This window comes from Amblyraja radiata, chromosome 5 (genome assembly GCF_010909765.2).
Source record: "Amblyraja radiata isolate CabotCenter1 chromosome 5, sAmbRad1.1.pri, whole genome shotgun sequence".
Lineage (NCBI taxonomy): Eukaryota > Metazoa > Chordata > Chondrichthyes > Rajiformes > Rajidae > Amblyraja > Amblyraja radiata.
In genome coordinates, this window is record NC_045960.1 from 66,239,730 (window position 1) to 66,262,212 (window position 22,483).

General features: G+C 43.6%; 1 protein-coding gene across 19 annotated transcripts in view; it reads left to right on the forward strand.

Annotated features, from left to right (window-relative positions):
• dtnb (dystrobrevin beta) overlaps nt 1-22,483 on the forward strand; it is a 448,064-nt gene that overhangs the window by 254,235 nt on the left and 171,346 nt on the right. For all 19 annotated transcript variants that reach the window (XM_033021441.1, XM_033021431.1, XM_033021442.1 and 16 more), the window contains one exon: nt 12,998-13,122. In XM_033021441.1, the coding sequence (XP_032877332.1) occupies nt 12,998-13,122 (125 nt within the window). The remainder of the gene's footprint in view (nt 1-12,997; nt 13,123-22,483) is intronic.

Below are 22,483 nucleotides of genomic sequence, written 5' to 3' on the forward strand. Positions count from 1 at the left end.
CTCTTGAACTTCTACAGGTGCACATTAGAGACCATACTGACCGGTTGCATCGTGGCCTGGTTCGGCAACTTAAACGTCCAGGAGCAGAAAAGACTACAAAAAGTTGTGAACATTGCCCAGTCCATCACCAGCTCTGACCTCCCCACCACCAAAGGGATTTATCGGAGTTGCTGCCTCAAAAAGGCAGCCAACATTATCAGAGACCCACACCATCCTGGCCACACACTCATCTCACCACTGCCATCGGGAAGAAGGTACAGGAGCCTGAGAACTGTAACATCCAGGTTCAGGAACAGCTTCTTCCCTACAGCCATCAGGTTATTAAACACTATAACCTAATAAGCTATGAACTATTATTATTATTATTATTATTATTATTATTATTATTATTATTATTATTATTATTATTATTGCACTATTATTGTTTGAGTTTTTCTGGGGGGTTTTTTGTTCTATTATTTATTGAATATATATTCTGTTGTGCTGCAGCAAGTAAGAATTTCATTGTTCTATCTGAGACATTTGACAATAAAACTATTGATTCTATTGACTATTGATTCAAACTCCTGTTTTTGTGAAGATCTACACCCATTCTGCCTCAAATACCTGTTAACCTCCCCTTCAATTCATTTTGCACCCACAAAGAACTGGGGTAATATCATGTTACCATTTAATGTAGCAGCACGTCTTTGGGATGTAGAAAAAAATTAGAGAAGCTGGAGGCAAACCACAATGACATGGGGGGAATGTATAAATTCCACATGGACAGCACCCAAACTCAGGTTGGAATCCCATTCCCTGGAGCTGTGTGACAGCCAGCTGAATGTTAACATGATATTTGAAAGTGACTCAAGCTCATGATGGGCTTGTGTGCAGAAAATTGAGAGAATTGCAGCAGGAAGAAGGGTTCTGACCTGAAATGTCAGCCATTCCTTTATTCCAGAGATGCTGCCTTGCCCACTGAGGTACTCCAGCATTTTGTATCTATCTTCGGTACAAACCCAGCATCTGCAGTTCCTTCCTACACTATTTGCATTTGCAGATGGGTTTTTGAACAGGAAAATTGGATTTGTTAGGCAAATAATTCAAATGAAATCATTAGTATGTAGACCATTGTCGTTATCTGTAATTTGCTGCTTTTGAAAATAGTAGAAACCAAGGATTTGAAATGGAAATGGGATAAAAAAATTGTGACGAGGGTATAATAATTAGCATGGTTTGGGCATAACAGTGGGATATTGGGAATGATTAGATTGCTGTACAAAGAATCAGCAGGGAGAAATGGAGCCAAACGGCATGTTAATGATGTTTTATATGGTGGAGCAGCTGGTGAAGAAGGCACATGCTGTTCAGAAGAGCTTATCTCGATCCTTGGCTGATGAGCTCAGCAAATTGGATCTCGCAGGATCTGCTTTCAAAAGTAGGATGCTTTGTGAACACCATTAGTGTAGTCACTGGAACTAAGTGGAGGCAATTTGCATGGAGAAGTCTGCTATTCCAAAGCATTTGGGACATTGCAGCCCATTGCGGATAATGTGACTCCAGGTTGAAGTACCAGTCCCATTTGAATGGCAGAAACAAATGTAGAGTTGGGCAACTGTGTTGCATTGAAGGAATTTAGATCGGATTAGATTAGTTTATTGTCATATATGCCAGGGAGCAATGAAATTCCTTGTTCATATGAAGCTCGTAGAGTAAATGACATACATGATAAAGATAGCAATAATAATGAATACAACGACAAATAGCAGAATGGTGCAACGACTACAGTGCAATCAGACGTCGTGTACCAAACAATGTAAGAGCAGAATAACCAAATGAGGTTGAGGTAAGAGTATGTGGCAGCACCTCCGTGAAGGAGCTGTGAAAGAAGTGATTGATTCAGGAGACTGATAGCATGGGGAGGAAGTTGATCTTAAGTCTAGTCATCCAGGCGTTCAAGTTTCTGTGTCTTTTCCCAGGATATAGAAGGGAGAAAAGGGAATGGCCCGGTTAGCACGCGTCCTTGATAATACTTCCAGCCTTCCTGAAAAGTAAGCCCTCGTGCTCCTCAGCGAACTGCTGCTCCACTCCCTTCATCGGTGCCTCGCGCTTCAATCTGTTTGTAAGCTGGCTGGAGCAGCAATGACAGATGACCAGACTGATTGAGATGAGGGCGGATTTTGTGTCTATCTTCGATTTAAACCAGCATCTGCAGTTCCTTCCTGCACATCAGGATTTGTTGTCGCATGAGAGTTGGTGACTGATTATAATTTGCCCAGTGGCATCTTGGTGTTGGCTTAGCATTGTATTTTGACCTTTGACAAGATAGTAAAGATGAATTATCTTTGTAAGTAAAACCGATGGCATTTTATGATGTGTATTCCAGGTCAAAGGAAGAGAATTGAATTGCACAACAAAGTATTGATAATAAAGCAGACACCATTTCCTTTACCCTTGCCTAAGGATTCTGTTCGGTCCGTTGGATAAATGGAGAAACCTTCAGGCACTATACAAGACCAGATGAGTCATGAGAGTCATGCTTCAACAAAACAAAGAAAACAGTGGTCCCTGGTCTAACTTTAAAGCAGCTCTAAACTCTTGGTTTGTTCTGGAGTGATTGAACATTAGTTAGCAGTATGCCAGGGAGGAGGAGGGAAGGCAGAAGTAGTTTAAGTCACACTTGGAGCCTTACCAACACCCACGCTTCTGTGGTTTGTTAGTACTTGATTAGTACTTTGTTAGTACTTGATTCTTGATTAGTACAGGTGTCAGATTATGGGAGGAAGGCAGGAGAATGGGGTTGGGAGGGAGAGATAGATCAGCAATGGTGGAATGGCGGAATAGGCTTGATGGGCCGAATGGCCTAATTCTGCTCGTATCAATTATGATTTTATTATCTTACTCACAGCTGTGCTGGCAGCACAAGGTGTAACTAAAATTGTTATCTCTGAGAATTACTTTAATTGTACCAATGATTGATTGACAGGATACCTATGCTGCCAGATCAGATGGATAATAAGGGAAAGATGATCATTGAACACCATTTTACGAGGAGCTTCACACAATGTCTTTTTTGTGCGTTTGTGTCCGAGCATTTTGAGAGAACTACAATATAAAAACAGGGATGTAATGCTGGGGCTTTATAAGCACTGGTCAGACTGAATTTGGAGTATTGTGAGCAGTAATGGGCCCCATATTTGAGAAAGGGTGTGCTTGCGTTGAAGAAGGTTTCAGAGGAGGTTTACGAGAATGATTCCGGGGATGATTGGCTTAACATAAGATGAGCGGTTGATGGTACTTGACCTGTATTCGCAGGAGTTGGACCTCATTCAAACTTACCGAAGAGTGAAGGGTCTGCATCGAGTGGATGTGGAGTGGATGTTTCCACTAGTGGGAGAGTCTAGGGCCAGAGACCATAGCATCAGAATAAAAGGACATACCTTTAGAACACAGAAACATAAAAATAGGTGCAGGAGTAGGCCATTCGGCCCTTTGAAAACATCCAATGAATTGGTCTACACTGCCTTCTGTGGCAGAGAATTCCACAGATTCACAACTCTCTGGGTAAAACTATTTTCCTCATCTCAGTCCTAAATGGCCTACCCCTTATTCTTAATCTGTGACCCCCTAGTTCTGAACACCCCCAACATCGAGGACATTTTTTCCTGCATCTACCCTGTCCAAACCTCTAAGAATTTTATGTTTCTATAAGATCCCCTCTAATCCTTCTAAATTCCAGCGAATAACCAAGGCAAATTCCTTGTATGTGAATACTTGGCCAATAAACTTATTAATTAATAAATTCATTCATACAAGCCCAGTCGACCCATTCATTCATCATACGTCAGTCCCGCCATCCCGGGAATTAACCTGGTGAACCTACGCTGCACTCCCTCAATAGCAATAATGTCCTTCCACAAATTAAGAGACCAATATTGCACACAATATTCCAGGAGCGGTCTCACCAGGGCCCTGTACAAGTGCAGTAGCACCTCCTTGCTCCTAAACTCAAATCCTCTTGCAATCTTCACTGCCTGCTGTACCTGCATGCTTACTTTCAGTGACGGATGTACAAGCACACCCAGGTCTCATTGCGCCTCTCCTCCTAATCTGACACTTCAGATAATAATTTGCCTTCCTGTTCTTGCCACACATCTATCCACATAAATTCACAGAAAGGAGAGAAGAAGAAATTTCTTGTCAGAGGTTGGTGAATCTGCAGAAGTCATTGTCATAGAAGGCTGTGGAAGCCAAGTCAATTGATATTTTTAAGGTGGAGATTGATAGGTTCTTGATTAGTACAGGTGTCGGAGGTTATTGGGAGAATGGGGTTAGGAGGGAGAGATAGATCATCCATGATTGAATGGCGGAGTAGACTTGATGGGCTGAATGGCCTAACTCTGCTCCTATAACTTATGAAATAGCGGTGATCGGCTAGGTCATGGATCACAGATTCAGGAATGAATATATTGAAAGGAAAGTTCAAAGGAACATGTATTTATCATCACCATATTCAGAATCCGTGCCTTTTCCAGTGCCTCCACTTCCCCTTTAAAAAGTTGTGCACTTGATATTGTGTCACGCAAGCCTATCCCTCCTGTATTTTGTGCTGACCCAGCACATAGAGTATCCGATGACTTACTGACTTGGGTTTTAGGGTGTGACTGCCTCTCCATGCTCTAATTATTTGATCCTGATTTTTTTAGTTCAGGGCCAGTGAGGCATAATGGTGAGTGAAATTCATACCCTGCATCCTGTGTATTTCACTGTAACAGGTACATCTTGTACGCATTTACTCTGTAATTTTTAACTTTATCACTGAGAATTGATCAGAACTTGAATGTATATTTAAAGTAATGTGCAAAAAATATTCCTGTACATTGATGGTGGCTTGATTATAGTGTTTAAAGAACAATGCACTGTATAGTGAAACTTGATGCCAAAATTCCAGAAAGACAGTGTGGAATTTGACTTGTATAAATACTGTAAATCTGTGGCTCTGTTAACCCCATTTCCAGAAGTAGTTCTGCTGTAAAATTGTGTTGCCATCTGCAGCATTGATATTTGTTGTTGTTTTAAATGAGGTCTTTTGCGAGTGAAAATTGAAATGAATGGAAGTTGTGTGTTCTCGTGAGCAAACATTGTTTCTCAAATCAGTTTTGAAGTAATATTTTTTGCACTGACGCAAGCTTGTTCATATTGAAAACGGATCTGAAGAGAGATCATGAGACAGATGTCAGGTCGCATCTGTGTTTTGTGGAGCAGGAAAATTAAATGTCCCATTTTTAGTTGTGAACTGAAATGCACAGATGCCGTCAAAGTATCCAAATGATAATGTGGCACATTTTTAATCTATTACATAAATTAGGCAGTTCTGCAGTATTCCAGGGCAATCATTGATTCAGAAGGTCTGGAAATCTTGCCAAGTCGTCGTGCATGATATGGGAAGAATTATTGGATCATGGGAAGAAGGGATAAAAGAAGTTCAGCAAAGTTCCTCATTAATTATTGTCCTTTACTCTAGTAATCAAGAACCATTTATCAGGATTATGTCTCTAATTTAAAAAGAAGTCTAATAAGGTATTTGCCTGTTGATTGATCTTCAACGTAATTTATTTTGTATTCATGGCAGGCAGAACATCTCAACGATCTCTGCAGAGATTGCATGCAAAGCTTTCTGAAAGGCAATATTTTCTAACCTAAAAAATAATATTATTAGTGCAATAAGTTATCTATTTGAAGTACACCAACATAAAGATGCAAATGCAATACTCCTTGAAAAAATAGCAGACGAATAATGGGGAAATAAATATTTTGTGTTCATGTCACCTTTCATTCTCATCAAATCTTCCAAAGCAATTGCAACTAATGAATGGCTTTTTAAGCTAATTCTAACCAACAAGATCTGAACAAAACGGAAGAATCTGCTTGTTGGTTGAAAGAAGAATATCAATCAGAACAGCTCCCCTATTCTTCATTCAATTGTGCTTTGGAATCAGAACTTAACTCACTGTGCTAAATTAAGATCAGGACCAACAAAATCAGATGCCTCTGCAGCTTCCCTCTCTTTATTAAAAAGAACAGGCCAAATGTCTAAGGTTGCTTCTGGCCCCAGTGTCAAACTTTGCTATGTATCTGTGACCTCCCTCTTGTCTCATCAAACTATTTCTCATTAATTGGATTCTCACCTTGTTCCTTGCTGATCCCCAGATTAGTCCATATTGTTGGTAGTTTTCATGCTTGGCTCCATTCTTTCTCTTCAAATCTTTTGTGAACAACCCAGGAAACCTGACTTCCACACATGTAGACTACGACTCTATCTGCAGTTTCCACTTCCTGTTCTTGATATTAGCGCATCTCCCTCTACCCATGCACTGCCCATAGTTTCTCCAACATTGACTGAGGAAAAATGGCCTTCAACTAAATGTTGTGTAAACTGAAGCTATTTTTATTGGCAGTCAATACAAATTCCTTTTCTTTGACATAGCATCCATTCTTATTCCTGGCAATTGTCCAAAATGTAACTTGAACTTTCCTGTATTTAACCCTTTTGCCGAACACGTACGCTGGGTCTGCCAAGGCCTGCTGAATCCCCGGTGTGAACCATTTTAATTCCCACTCCCATTCCCATACTGACCTTTCAGTCCTGGGCCAGCACGATTGACAGAGGCAAACTGGAAGAACAACACCTCATCTTCTGCTTGGGTAGCTTACAACCCAATCCAACCATCTGCCTACCACAAACCCCACCTGCATCATTCTATTACCTGTCACGCTTTGTCTCATCCCTCCTCAATTCAGCTTCCATCCCCCCCGGATTACCCCCTCCCTTTCACAATTGATGAAGGGTCCCGACCCAAAACGTCACCTATCCATGTTCTTCAGAGGTTTCATTTAGAGATATAGGACCTTCGACCCAGCGAGTCCACGCCGACCAGTGATCCCCACACCTTAATACTACCTTACACATACTAGGGACAATTAACACTTATACCAAGTATACAAACCCAAACAAATGTCTTTGAAGTGTGCAAGAAAACCGAAGATCTCGGAGAGACCCATGTGGTCACAGGGAGAACAAACAAACTCCATACAGACAGCACCTGTAGTCGGGACAGAACCCGCGTCTCTGGCGCTGTGAGGCAGCAACTCCACTGCTGTGTTACCATGCCACCCTTATGCTGCCTGACCTGCTGAGTTACTCCAGCACTTTGTGTCTTCTTGTGTTTCTGCATCTTAATAACCCTAGCTGCAGTTCCCACCAGTTCATGGCCTGAATAAAGTCATGATGGTTGCTGTGATAGTGATGGGAATTCATACTGAACTCCATGTTCTCAAATTGTGTTTCCTGACGGGTGTCTGTTCCTCCCAGAACTCACGAGAGCTTGCAAATCAGCATCATCGTACATCCTGATAGATTCTTCTTATGGAAAAAGATGCTCCCTTTCTTTTGATACAACTCCCTCATGTTGTAACAAGCAAGGAACTGGAAAATAGCATCTATCAACTGAAATGATCCAGGAGCAAAGAAGTTCAGGATGGCAATGACCTTGGGCTCCATTGGCAAAGGCTGCAGTCCAGACGCAAGCAGATGTCTATGCTCATAATAGATCACATGTCTCTAACTTTAAAAAGCTTTCGTCTTCAGAGGCAATGCTTTTCGAAGAGCTTTTTCACTTGGAGATCCATGCATCCTTTTTCCTCACCAACTTGTGGCCAGCCTCTGACAGCTGCCCCCAGTGGGATTATCATGGGATGAGGCTCGATGAAAAGAAATAACCTGGCATCTCACCAGAACACGCAGCAGCAGCAGCAGCAGCCTGCCCTCTCCTGCTGTCACTGGCTGCCTCCAAAGTGCAGTGCAATGAAATATTACATGTACCACAGGGGCCGCGGAACGTTTTTGAAAGCGCGGGGGCTGCGTGATTACTGATCACTGCCCTTGGGGGTACCTGGCGAGGGAGTGGAGCGACCGAGTGGGGGAAGGGTGTAGGAGGGGACTTTTTGAAATTTGATGTATTAAAATCATGTTTTAGTGCATTGTAGAAGTATGATTTCAATGTTTTTTGTTTTTTTAAGATATAGGGCCTGCATGAGTGATATGAGCAGGTGATTATTATTTTGTTATTGGACCTCCAAAAACTGGGGGATAATACAGGCTATCCCCCACCTTAAAAAGTGGGGGGATATATCCCCCATCCCCCATGGATCGACGCCAGTGCCTTCCACGGTACAGAACATTTGACAAAAACACTTTTAAATGTGTTATAATATCAAGTGCTATTTTTTTCGTTTGTAGTTGTAAAAAGGGACAAGAAATAATCATAACATTTCCTGATTTTGCAAAGTCATACAAATTATGTTTTGCTCGGGGGAGAAAAATCAGAGTATTTTGAAAGTAAGCGTTCTCATTTTGACGTATATATCATTTTGATTTGAATTTAGAATAATCAAATCTTGACATTAATAAAGGGGGTACATGTTTGTGGAAACGTTACTTTTTTTAAAGTAAGACTTTTGAGAAATCTAAAATGCATTAGAAATATACATGTCCATGCACTGAGTCTCTTGCCCAGAGTAGGTGAATCGAGGACCAGAGGACAAATTTAAGGAGAAGGGGAAAAGATTTCATAGGAAACTGAGTGGTAACTTTTTCCACACAAAGGGTGGTGGGTATATGGAACAAACTGCCAGAGGCAGGGACTATCCCAACATTTAAGTAACAGTTAGACTGATACATGGATAGGACAGGTTTGGAGGGATATGGACCAAAAGCATGTTGTGTAGCTGGGACATGTTGGCGGGTGTGGGCAAGTTGGGCCGAAGGGCCTGTTTCACACTGTATCACTCAATGACTACATTATACCTCCACCATGCAAGAATGCTTCAAAATAAAGTGGTCAAGTTTTATTGCCATATACTCAAGCATAGAAACATAGAAAATAGGTGCAGGAATAGGCCATTCAGCTCTTCGGGCCAGCACTGCCATTCAATATGATCATGGCTGTTCATCTAAAATCAGTACCCCTTTCCTGTTTTTTCCCCATATCCCTTGATTTCGCCAGCCCCAAGAGCGGAATCTAACTCACTTGAAAACATCCAGTGAATTGGCCTCCACTGCCTTCTGTGGCAGAGAATTCCACAGATTCACAACTCTCTAAGTGAAGAATGTTTGTCCTCATCTCAGTCCTAAATGGCCTACCCCATTATTCTTAAACTGTGACCACTGGTTCTGGACACCCCCAACATCGGGAACATTTTTCCTGCAGTTACATCAAGTGAAAATCTAGCAAGCAAGCAGGATGCTTTCTCCAACCACCCCATTTGAAGGCCACTATCTTCCACCACTTCACCCAGTGCCTAACTACTTCCAGCAGCCACTGGTTGTCCACCAGGATGCACCGAGCCGCAGCATGGTCCATGCCAGTCTCCAGGGCGCATTCGGTGCAGACTCTCACGGCAGCGGCGCAATGCTTCCGACGCCTCCGATGGCCCGGGACTCTTGCACTAAGCTGTTCCATGGCCGGAGCTGCAGCGAGGGACTCGCCAGCCCGTCAAACACTCGCCAGCCCCGGCTCCCCATCCGTATCTGCCCCCGACACTGCTTCTGCTTCCATCCCTCCCTCCGCCCCGGCTCAACACCCACGACCAGGTTGCTCAGAGCACAGCGCCTCGTCCAAAACCGGAGATATTGAAACATGTCTAGCCAAAAAAGGGGGGGGGGCCTGCAGCCCCCCCAGACCCCCCCCCCCCACCCGGTTACGCGGCCCACGTACCAAAGACACTGAAAATCAAACAGTCCAGATCGCATAATAAAAACAGATCGATAGCATTATCTGTCGAAACAGAAAAAGAGGTAACATTTCAGTTGGGAAAATTTTTTTGGACTGCAGAAACACTTCTGTTCATACAAAACTGATCATTCTTCCCAAGGACAACTGGCTTAATTCCTCACACATCACAAGATGAAGAGAAGCATACATGCATGTATGTCGCATATCAGGAATTGTTGAGTTGTATTTCATATACAGCACGATTCCCACAAGCTAACTTACATTACATTTTTATCTTTCACTGCACCTTATGGTGCATGTGACAAATAAATTTGAACTTGAACTTAACTGCGTAATGTAATGCCAAGAAGCATCAAATGCCGCGTAATGTGATGAATTGTTTCCTAACAACAAGTAATGTCCATATGTATGGTTTTCTTGGAGTTACAGGCCATGAATGGTTTCAATGGATGCAAATTTCAATATTGGGAATATTCAATATCACAATGGATACAAATTTCAACATTGAGTTGTAGGTCTGAGTCTTCACTCGTAAATCATCCTATCAGATGCTTCACAACGCATTGCCAATTGCTCTGCCCAAGATCGCAAGACATTGCAGAGAGTTGTGGATGCAGAAAAGTCCATCATGCAAACCAGCCTCTCCTCACCTCAATTCAACTCCACCTCTTCTACCTTGTCTTGGGAAAGTAGCCAGCATTATCAAGGACCACTGACACCCCTGTCATTTCCTCTTGTCTCCTCTCCAATTGGACAGAATATACAAAAGCTTGAAAGCATGCACCACCAGATTCAGAAACAGCTTCTTCCCTGCTGTGATTAGATTACTGTACCAACCTCTCGTAAGCTGTAGTGTGGTCCTGAACTCCCAATCTACCCCATTGCAACCCTCGCATTTTTAAAATGAGCTTTTTCTCTCTGGCTTCTGCAATGCGTTCTGCACTCTGATTCCTTTCTCTTTACAACTACCTTTTGTACTTGTGTATGGTATGATTTGCCTGGACAGTATGTAGAATGAAGCTTTTTATTGGATCTGGGTACACATGACAATAATAAACCAATACCAATGAATGCTGCCAGTTCTGTGATAACCTGCAGGCATTAACCACTCAAGTGGTGACAGGATTGGGATTTGGTACATCCGTGCAACTTTTTAACGAATCTGTCAATAGACTCCAAGTGGAGATCAACAGTGGATCATGAAAATTGTTTGATGTTCCCTTGCAGTCTGAGCAGAGCCTACATCAGGTCAGGTAGAGACTTTACAACTAGAAACATGATACTTAACAATAAGGTAAACTTCATATCCTTATTATTTGTATTTGTGGTCATGTTTTTAATTATTTAAAAGTTTTAAAGTTTTTGAGGTGCACCTTTTTCTTATTGTCCTACATTAAATGTAATTGATGAGTTGTCATTATTCATGCTACTTTTTTATTTTCGTGCTATTGTTCTACTTCTGGTAATCAAGAGAGGCTGTTCGAGCAAGACTTGAATCTATACATAACTAAATCTATGATCTTGTGCTCTTCCGGTTTGTGGGATTTTTCTATTTGCGCAAAAACGGTACGCAATAGCGCTACGATTTTTTGCCAGGTTACTCGCCATTCTGTGCTGCGAGTGCAACATGTTTCGTTCCGATCGGTGGTATATTGAAAAAGTTATCGAGGTTTAAAACCTTAAAAACCGCGCATGCGCAGATTCCCTCAGTCAGCGCCACGTAGATTGGTCTCTTCTGTCAGTCAATGCCACGGCTGGGATGGCGACGCCCCTTCCTGCCCCACCACCGGCGGCCTGTCCCGCCTCACTCACAAACTCCTCTCTCCCCTCCTCACAGTAACTTGTCTATCATCTCCCCCACCACCGGCCGCGGGAGGGGTGGGGGGGGGGGGGGGAGGTGGTTCAGTGGAGGCCCTGGTCCCGTCTCTCTCTCCCTCTTCATTCACCCCTCTCCTCCACCCGCCCTCTGCGGCAATGGCGAACCCTTCCCCCCGGGTCCTCCGCAGCTGCCGTTGCTGTAACTCACCCTCATGGCCTTCTCGGAGAAGATCTTCTCCACCAGCTCATCGAAACTCGTGACGAACACCGACTCCATTCCCCCCCCCCCCCCCACAGCCCGGCGACAGCGGGCAGGCGGGTGGGCAGGGCTGGGACGGGCCGAGAGGGAGCAGCGGGCGGGCAGGGAGGGGACGGGCTGAGCGGGCAAACTGGTCCAATCGTCAAGTCAACGGGATCTAAACCACAGCTTACAATGAATGTTGACCTGTGGAAGAAGGATCTGCAGATGCTGCTTTTTATGGATGGAGGTAGGGAGGGAGTGATTGAGGGTAGGGGAGAAGGAGGGAGAGGTGAGGGAGGGATTGGGGAGGGGAGGGGAGGAGGAGAGGGGAATGATCCTGGGGAGGTGAGGTGGGAGGGTGGGGAGGATTGAGGGAGAGGAAGGGGTAGGGAAGGAGAGGGAGAAAGTGGGGGAGGTGAGGCGAGTGGGGGAGGGGGGGGATAGAGGGAGAGGAGGGTGAGAGTAGGGAAGGTAGGCAGTGGGGAATAGAGGGAGAGGAGGGCAGTGGGAGAGGTCAGTGGGGGATAGTGGGGGGGGGGATAGGGGAGGGGAGGAGTGGGGGATAGGAGGGGGTAGGGAGGGGAGAGGAGTTATGGAGGGAGGGAGGGAGGAGGAGGGAGGGAGGGAGGGAGGGAGGGAGGGAGGGAGGGAGGGAGGGAGTGACTAAGGATAGGGGAAAGGAGAGATGAGGGAGGGATTGGAGAGGGGAGGAGGAGAGGGGAAAGATGAGGGGGGTGTAGAGGAGGGAGTGCTGGGGGATGAGGGGAATGAGCCATGCCAGCGCAGTTGGGGGCTATGCGTGAGTGGTGCAATATTGCCTTGGGGGGACGGGTTGCATTGGGGGAACAGGTGAATGGTGGAATATTACATTGGGGAATGGGTTGCATTGGGGGACCAGGCCTCACGGGTCCCACTTAGTCTAGTACACAATAAAAGTCCATGAATTGTGTTTGTTTACCAGATTTTATTTGAATACCCCTGATAACCTTTCTTTGGATTGGTGTTGGGAACTTTTGGAAGATAATTTACCAGATTAGTTTGTAAGATAACTTGGATTTCCACTTATTGCTTGACATTTATCATTTTAGTTTGAGTGGTGTTTGAGGGTCAACTAAATGGATTGTATGGATTGATTATATTAACTTTGATTTGTTTTTCACAGAAATCACCGGCAAAGAAGTTGGGCCATGCAATTAGCAAATCCCTTGGATGTGTACCAAGTCGAGAGCCTCCTCATCCTATTTATCCCGAGTTGCCAGAAAAACCTCTAGATTTGGCTCATGTAGTGTGAGTACTCAGTTTGTGTATCTTTTTATTCGCAAGCAAGTTTAAGCTTAAAATTGACCAAGGAGAGTTTGGTACTGTTTCTTCGCTAAGTTGCAGTATATTAGTTTTGGATAGCTTTATGGTTATTTCTCCATGAATAATGTGTAATGACAATTTGCATTCACCTTTCAAAGCTGCTCCATGATATTGGCAGTAAAAATGAATTACTCATTTTCAATTTGGATTAATTAATGCCAATTATCAATGAACACTAAATTTCATTTGACATAAGTTTCCAAAAATGCCCTCGCTAATACTTATAGAGTAGGCCTTTCAGAAGTTGCAAGGTAGAAGAGAGTGAAATCCAGATCTGACAGGAACAGGGATAGGTCATTTATCTGCAAATATATCAAATCATGGGTGATCTGAACCTCAACAGTTGATTGCAGCTTAATAACTACAATTCAATAGACAATAGGCAATAGGTGCAGGAGGAGGTCATTTGGCCCTTCGAGCCAGCACCGCTATTCAATGTGATCATGGCTGATCATCCCAAATCAGTACCCCGTTCCTGCCTTCTCCCCATATCCCCTGACTCCACTATTTTTAAGTGCCCTATTTAGCTCTCTCTTGAAAGCATCCAGAGAACCTGACTCCACCGCCCTCTGAGGCAGAGAATTCCACAGACTCACCACTCTCTGTGAGAAAAAATGGCTCCTCGTTTCTGTTGTAATTCATCGAGCGGTTACAGCATTTTTCATCGAGCGGTTACAGCAATATTGCTTATACAGCAATGGTGACTGAAAATTTTTAATTTTGAAATGATGAAGATTAATCTTGCATTCTCCCATCCCCATTTTAATTAGAATAAGTTGTATTCTGCAGAAAAGTTCAGTTTTCAACTGCATAAATTAGTTTTATATGTTGTCTTGGCCTTGTTGCGAGAAACCTGTCCAAGCAGGACACCTCTGCATTTATTCTGTTGTGCGTTTCATGTGGTTAAAGTCCATTTGATGAATTCAGTAAATCATTTTGCAAGTTCAAGAAATTTAGGAATTATTGCAAAATTATTTGTTTAAATTTCTCATTGTCCAGTCATAGTAATATTTTGAACATAATGAAAGTTAAAATAGATATTATCCCCCCCAAACAAACAAAGTGGTGCTTTGTTGTTGAATTGGTTCAGTTTGACAGCTGAGTTCATTTTTACATAATTATTTTGATTTTTCTCCAACTTTCTCATAAGCATTTCATTGTTAAAACCAATGAAGAAGTATTTGCTATTTGCTTCAATATATGGATATGCTGAACAGATTTTTTTTCAAGTGTGAAACTACATTTTAAATAGTAACATTACTGGATGTTGAATTGAGAATTCTGGGGAGATTTTTCTCCCTTCCAAAACGTGTTTCACAGTCGGTGTCGATGATTTATAGGTAGTACCGATGAAACTGCAGAAAACGTGTGCAGTGGATGTTTAATTGAAGCTTGTAGTGTACTGGTGTTGTTTATTTGACATCTTGGAAATTTGAGTCCAAATCAGATTGTTGCCTAAAGGGCCTGTCCCACTTGGGCGTCATTTGCGCGCCATTTACGCGACACCCTAAAAATTGGTTGGCGCATCATGACACACGCATGGCGCATGGTGAGGCGTGGTGGCATATGCAGTGACGCCCGGTAACGCGAGGCGCTCCAGGATTTTGTGATGCTCAAAATCCTCGCGCGCCACCTGCGTGACGTGTCCCTTGTGCACACTGACGTACTGATGGCGTACCCTGACGTACTGGCGGCGTACGTGTAGCGCGTGGTGACGCATGGTTATGCACGGTGATGCACGACTATTGCCTATGCTCATTTATTATGTGTCACCGTACGTCAACGCCCGCAACCATGCGCCGCCCGTATGGCGTTGGCGCGCCATTTGAGCGCCGCACCACGTGACCACGTGCGTAGTTTTGAACATTTTTCACCATAGTATCTTTGATTTTCACTGGGAAAATCCTTGCCATGGAAATCGGACTAAGTACGAACGACATCGCAAAAGACTCTCAAAAGAAGCAGGGCCCTCAAGAGCATTTGGCGCGCGAGTGTCGTACTACTAGACGATTTTCGCGTGACAGTCACTACTGGCCTGTCGCGCAAATGATGCGCAAATGATGCCCGTGGGACAGGCCCTTTAAAATCATCCGACTTTTGTGGCTGGAGGTTGTCAATTCTATATGCCTGAGAGTGTGAGATGGCAATAATTAAGTGATTTATTTAATGCTGCCTGCAGGGAAGATGCACCGTCTAAATGATACCCAGTGATGCCGCATATATTTTATTGGTGCTTAATGAATACATGTTAGCCTTTACAGGCTCATTTCTAAAACAATAGAAATTCAAATCTGCTGTACTCACTCAAGTAAGAACACCGATCTCTGGAGTTTGTGTCAGCAATGGAAGCTAGCATAATTAATTTGTTCGTATTAATATAAAACTGGGAGCAGCTGTAGGTATTCAGCTCATTAACAGTCAGTCTGATCATGCAAATCTCATCATTTATTCAACATCTCAACCTGATGGTCGCACCTGAATGCAATTTATTATCTTGGCTTTGCAAAGTTTAGTTTAGTTTAGAGATTCAGCTCGGAAACATGCCCTTTGGCCCGCTAAGACGCACAGAGAGTTGTTATTCTGTGGAATTCTCTGCCTCAGAGGGCGGTGGAGGCCAGTTCTCTGGATACTTTCAACAGCGAGCTAGATAGGGCTCCTAAAGATAGCAGAGTCAGGGGATATGGGGAGAAGGCTGGAACGGGGTACTGATTGGGGATGATCAGCCATGATCACATTGAATGGCGGTGCTGGCTCGAAGGGCCAAATGGCCTACAGCTGCACCTATTGTCTATTATCCGCACCGACCAGCGATCTCCGCACATTAACTCTATCCTACCACTAGGGACAATTTACACATACACCAAGCCAATTAACCTGTACACCTGTGCGTCTTTGGATTGTGGGAGGAAACTGAAGATCGCAGAGAAAACCCACGTGGTCGCGGGGAGAACGTACCAACTCCGTACAGACAGCACCCGTAGTCTGGATCTAACCCGGGTCTCTGCCGCTGCAATTGCTGTTAGGCAGCAACTCTACCGCTGCGCCACCATGCCGCCCTGTTGATTATGCCGCCTTATAGAGTTTATCCGAGTTTTGCAGAGTTAAAATGAAGTGACATATCACAATGGTGCTTGATCATAAACTCTTCTCATTCAATGGGAACTGTTGTACTGGAAAATGTATAATTGGGGCTCCAAGTTATTAAAGGATACAATTGTTGCAAGGTTCTACCTGGAATGAGCCCCTCATTTTGCTCCAGGGTATAACATCTCCAACATTTAGCACCGTCCAATGCACTTTTGTGACTTATTCCAATTCCCGCACAACCAGGATTATGGTCTCAGAGTGGGACGGACTGACTGAAGTGCCACACAAGGGAAGATTCTGTATCGTTGCCCCATATTCAGTAAATCCGCATTAAAACTAGAATAGAAATTCTGGATATTTTTTAATAGGCGATTGAATGGTATAATTTACTCTCATGATTATGCTGTTCAAAAAGAGGCCCATTCTGTTAATTGGGCTAGAGTGATGACTGTACAAGTGAGTCTTACTGATCAACTAGAAGTAGACAACCTAATTCGATTTGACATATTTATTGTCAAATGAAATGAGGCATTTGCTGGGAGGCCGATTCATGTTTATCCATGTTCGTCCTGTTGAGGCGATGAGGTAAACTTTTCTTGCAGTTGCAGAGGCAGCTTCCAGTGGCACAACACAAAAACTCTGGGAGGAATAAAAAGCAGGTACAAGCTTCAGTGCTGTTATAAATAGTTCTTTTTAATGGAGGAAAACAGTTTTGAACTGGCAATTGGTGACAGTGAGACACTTCATCTCTGAAGGGGCATTCAATCACAATTGACTCTTCAAAATAAACTGATTATGTTTTGGGACTTTCTTAATTGATTTTAGTGTCTCTTTTATTTGTAGAACAGATTAGATTGAATTATTATACAAAACTAGATTATGCAGAAGAGTTTATTGATGGTCTGTTACTGGCCACGTCTCGCTTTGTAGCATTGTTTTTGTAATTGCTTTCGCATGGTGGTGCGACACATACATTTTTCAGAATGTTTCCGCTGTACATTAGGCCTGATGAATTACGACGAGACTTGCTACAGGTTTCCTTCAGGAAATGCGAGTTAGTTCATGTTCGTTACGATTAATAGCAGAATGGGCCTTGACAGTTTGGAATGACATTCATAGCATGATTCACTTGAGCAAGACAATACTACAGTGAGTGCAAAATGGGAAGGAGTTAATGGAGTATTTATCATCTGTGCTTGCAATAGTTAAATCAAGCAAATGTGATTTTATTGGAGTTTTGTTTATTGGTGATTTGAATGAAGAACTATGAATAAAGAAATCTGCATATGTAACTGCAGATCAGCTGCAGAGCTCAATCTCTTTAGAAACTTGCAGAGGTCATCTTAATAAAACAGAACTTCGACCTTATTCCAGGCTCAATCTCATTGCGATTGGATCAGGAGACCTGTATCATTAGATGTTTTCTTGTACACTTTGTGTCATAAATTGCCAGAAATGTGATTTGATATATTGGCGTTGATCAGGGACAAGGCTTATAGTGTACCTGAGACCTGAGCAAACAATGGGGGTCAACAAGGGGAATTAGAATCAAAGTGGGTATGGAATGAGAAGTAATGTGAGGGAAAGAATAGAGTGAGAAGAGAGAATGAGAAAGCAGGAAAATACTATTTTATTTTTAGAATTGACTATTCAGGTATTTTATACAGTTTAAATTATCTTTATAAGCAAAGGATGATGGACATTACATTCACTGGATTCATGATGTTTAAATGATCCTTAATATTGCACATATTTCTCTGAAAACATTGAATTGGTAATTTTTTTTTGTTTCCACTTACCTTAAAATTCTGACAGCAGAGATCATCCTGCCATTGGTGCAAAGCAACAGGTGGAGCAATCTAAGTTAGCCAAAGATAGAAACAAAAAGCTGGAATAATTCAGTGGGTCAGACAGCATCTCTGGAGAAAAAGAATAGGTGGCATTTCGGGTCGAGACCCTTTTTCAGAGTGAGAGGCAGGGGAAAGGGAAACGAGAGATATAGATGGTGATGTGGAGAGATACAGAACAAAGGAATGAAAGATATACAAAAAAGTAATGATGAGAAAGTAAACAGGCCATTGTTAGCTATTTGCTAGGTGAGAATGAGAAGCTGGTGCGACTTGGGTTGGGGGGGGGGGAGAATGGAGAGAGAGGGAATGCAGGGGATTGAGAGAGAGAGGGAGTGCAGGGCCACTAGAGGTTAGCCACCAGATTCCAGAGATCAGTGGCTTTGAGTTTCATATCTTTTAGAATTTCTGTGGCTGACTTGTGGGCAAGTAAATTCTGTTTGTTTTTTAAACATCCTACTGTTATAGTTGAGAACATAATGTGTGGTTTGGTGTCAGTTTTGGTTAGTTCAGTCATCTCCTGTGGTATGAAATCTGTGTCTTTTGTCTCTGTCGAGTTTTAGTTGTGCTGCTTTGCCACTGTGGTGATGGGGGATTTCAGTATGCAGGTAGACTGGGAAAATCAGGTTGGTTCAGGACACCAAGAAAGAGAGTTTGTAGAATGCCTCAGAGATGGATTCTTAGAGCAGCTTGTAATGGAGCCGACCAGAGAAAATGCAATTCTGTATTTAGTGTTGTCTAATGAACCAGATATTATAAGAGAACTCGAGGTAAAGGAACCCCTTGGAGGTAGTGATCATAATATGATTAGTTTTAATCTGCAATTTGAGAAGGAGAACGTTAAATCGGAAGTGTCAGTGATGCAGTTGAACAAAGGGGACTATGAAGGCATGAGAGGGGAGCTGGCCAAGGTAGACTGGAAAGGGATCCTAGCAGGAATGACGGTGGAACAGCAATGGCAGGAATTTCTTGGCATAATCCGGAAGACGCAGGATCATTTCATTACAAAAAGGAAGAAAGATTCTAAGGGGAGTAGGAGGCAACCGTGGCTGACAAGAGAAGTTAGGGATAGAATAAAACTAAAAGAAAAGATGTATAACACAGGAAAGAGTAGCCGGAAGCCAGAGGATTGGGAAACTTTCATAGGACAACAGAAGGAAACAAAATGGGCAATACGGGCTGAAAAGATGAAGTATGAAGGGAAGCTGGCCAGGAATGTAAAGAAGGACTGTAAAAGCTTCTTTAGATATGTTAAGGGAAAAAGAGTAGCAAAGTCAAATGTGGGTCCCTTGAAGGCAGACACGGGTGAAATTATTATGGTCAACAAGGAAATGGCTGAAGAGTTGAATAGGTACTTCGGATCTGCTTTACTAAGGAAGACACAAACAATCTCCCAGATTTACTGGAGGACAGAGGATCTAAGCGGGTCGAGGAACTGAAAGAAATTTTCATTAGGCGAGAAATAGTATTGGGTAGGCTAATGGGATTGAAGGATGATAAATCCCCTGGACCTGATGGTCTGCATCCCAGGGTCCTCAGGGAGGCGGCTCTAGAAATAGTGGACGCATTGGTGATCATTTTCCAATGTTCAATAGATTCAGGATCAGCTCCTCTGGATTGGAGGATAGCTAATGTTATCCCACTTTTCAAGAAAGGAGCGGTAGAGAAAACGGGGAATTACAGACCAGTTAGCCTGACTTCGGTGGTGGGAAAGATGCTGAAAAATACTCTCGGCAGCTGTGCCGTGGCATGGACACAGACCTGCGCCTCATCCACAGCCAGGCCCGAACCTAGGTCTCCAGCTCTGCAATCGCTGCCGAACCGCCACTGGATCCAACTCAACTCTGCCTGTCTTGCCGGGTTAACCTACCAGCCCTGCCTGGACTTATGTGGAATGACGGCACAGGCTTACAGCCAGCGCAGAGAAGCGGCGCTAAATCCAGCTCAACTCTGCCTGTCCCGCCGGGTTAACCTACAGCCCTGCCTGGACTTACGGGAATGATGGCCCAGGCTTACAGCCAGAGTGGAGAAGCAGCGCTGACTCCACGTCTCTGGGCTGGTGTCCCGTCAGTCCAGGCAGGGCTCTAGGTTAACCCACTGCTTCTCCGCGCTGGCTGTGGGCCTGGGAGCGCCGCTCCCATTTGACTCCTGATGTCTCTGCCCCCACCCCCCAGGCGGGGTGGGGGTGGGGGGCACTCGGGAGGGGACGGGGATGGTCCAGTGCCAGTTCGGCAGCAATTGTGGCGCCGGAGACCCGGGTTCGGTCTTGGCAGCAGATAAGGCGCAGGTCTATGTCCATGCCACGGCACGGTTGCCAAGAGTTTTCTCGCTTGTGACCTATGACAAATCCCATGATTCCTTGCATTTTTCGGAATACCTAACTCACTTATTATAGAGAAGGGAATGAACCAGGGACATATCTCAACTCTTGCACGATTCTGATTCTCTTGATGGGTTATCTTATCCTTCAATATTAAGGATGTATTGAATTATTTTGATAAGATGAGTGAGAACAACAGTGAGGATGCCTCAACGTGCTCATGCGGTCACATGGTTAAGGTAGCAAGAGAGCTGCTCATCACTGAGTAAGTGAGTTCAGCAGGAGAGGGGATTTCAAAAGAAAGCACAACTACCACAACAAAGATGATCTCACTGCTAATAAAAATCATGACTCCAGGTTTGATTGTTAATTTACTTTTTGTTGGCATTATAATCTACATTATTTTATGTGGCAGATTGAATGAAGCATATAGTTATGTGGAGGTTAGTTTAAAAGCAGCAAAAATAACCACAGTGGCCTTCCCAACTATTTATTTTTAAAAATGAACTAAGTCTGGCATAAAGAAACTATGGTTTGTGTATGTACATCCGAGCAATTTGTTATTTCCTGTTTCTGTTTTGCTTTTTAAAATATCTGGGAAATTGCAGGCATTATACCACGAGGAAATGCTGATAGTTATTTTGGAATGCTTAGAATAGCTAAGGTAAATGACGCAGATCGTCCTCGTTGAAACCTGAAATGGCGAATGGCCAGTTCCAATGAGATGAAAACAAGGGGGCAGAAGGGGTACCAGTGGATGTAGTGTAGGTAATAATGGGGCATTTGGATAGCAGTAAAAGGATCGGTCCAAGTCAACATGGATTTATGAAAGGGAAATCATGCTTGACTAATCTACTGGAATTTTTTGAGGATGTGACAAGTAAAATGGATGAAGGGGTGCCAGTGAATGTAGTGTATCTAGACTTTCAGAAAGCCTTTGATAAGGTCCCGCACGGGAGACTGGTGACTAAAATTAGAGCACATGGTATTGGGGGTAGGGTGTTGACATGGATAGTTAATTGGTTGGCAGACCGGAAGCAAAGAGTAGGAGTGAATGGGTCCTTTTCTGAATGGCAGGCAGTGGCGAGTGGAGTGCCGCAAGGCTCGGTGTTGGGGCCGCAAATGTTTACCATATATATTAATGATTTGGAAGAGGGAATTAGGAGCAACACTAGCAAGTTTGCGGATGACCCAAAGCTGGGTGGCAGTGTGAACTGTGAAGAGGATGTTAGGAGGTTGCAGGGTGACCTGGACAGGTTGAGTTAGTGGGCAGATGCGTGGCAGATGCAGTATAATATAGATAAATGTGAGGTTATCCACTTTGGCGACAAAAACAAGGGGGCAGATTATTATCTCAATGGGGTTAGATTAGGTAAGGGGGAGGTGCAGCGAGACCTGGGTGTCCTTGTACACCGGTCACTGAAAGTTGGCTTACAGGTACAGCAGGCAGTGAAATAAGCTAATGGAATGTTGGCCTTCATAACAAGAGGATTTCAGTATAGGAGTAGAGAGGTTCTTCTGCAGTTGTATAGAGCTCTGGTAAGACCACATCTGGAGTATTGCGTGCAGTTTTGGTCTCCTAATTTGAGGAAGGACATCCTTGTGATTGAGGCAGTGCAGCGTAGGTTCACGAGATTGATCCTTGGGATGGCGGGACTGTCATATGAGGAAAGATTGAAAAAACTAGGCTTGTATTCACTGGAATTTAGAAAGATGAGGGGGGATCTTATAGAAACATATAAAATTATAAAAGGACTGGACAAGCTAGATGCAGGAAAAATGTTCCCAATGTTGGGCGAGTCCAGAACCAGGGGCCACAGCCTTAGAATAATGTGGAGGTCATTTAAGACTGAGGTGAATAAAAACGTTTTCACCCAGAGAGTTGTGAATTTGTGGAATTCCCTGCCACAGAGGGCAGTGGAGGCCAAATCACTGGATGGATTTAAGAGAGAGTTAGGTAGAGTTCTAGGGGCTAGTGGAGTCAAGGGATATGGGGAGAAGGTAGGCACGGGTTAATGATAGGGGTCAATCA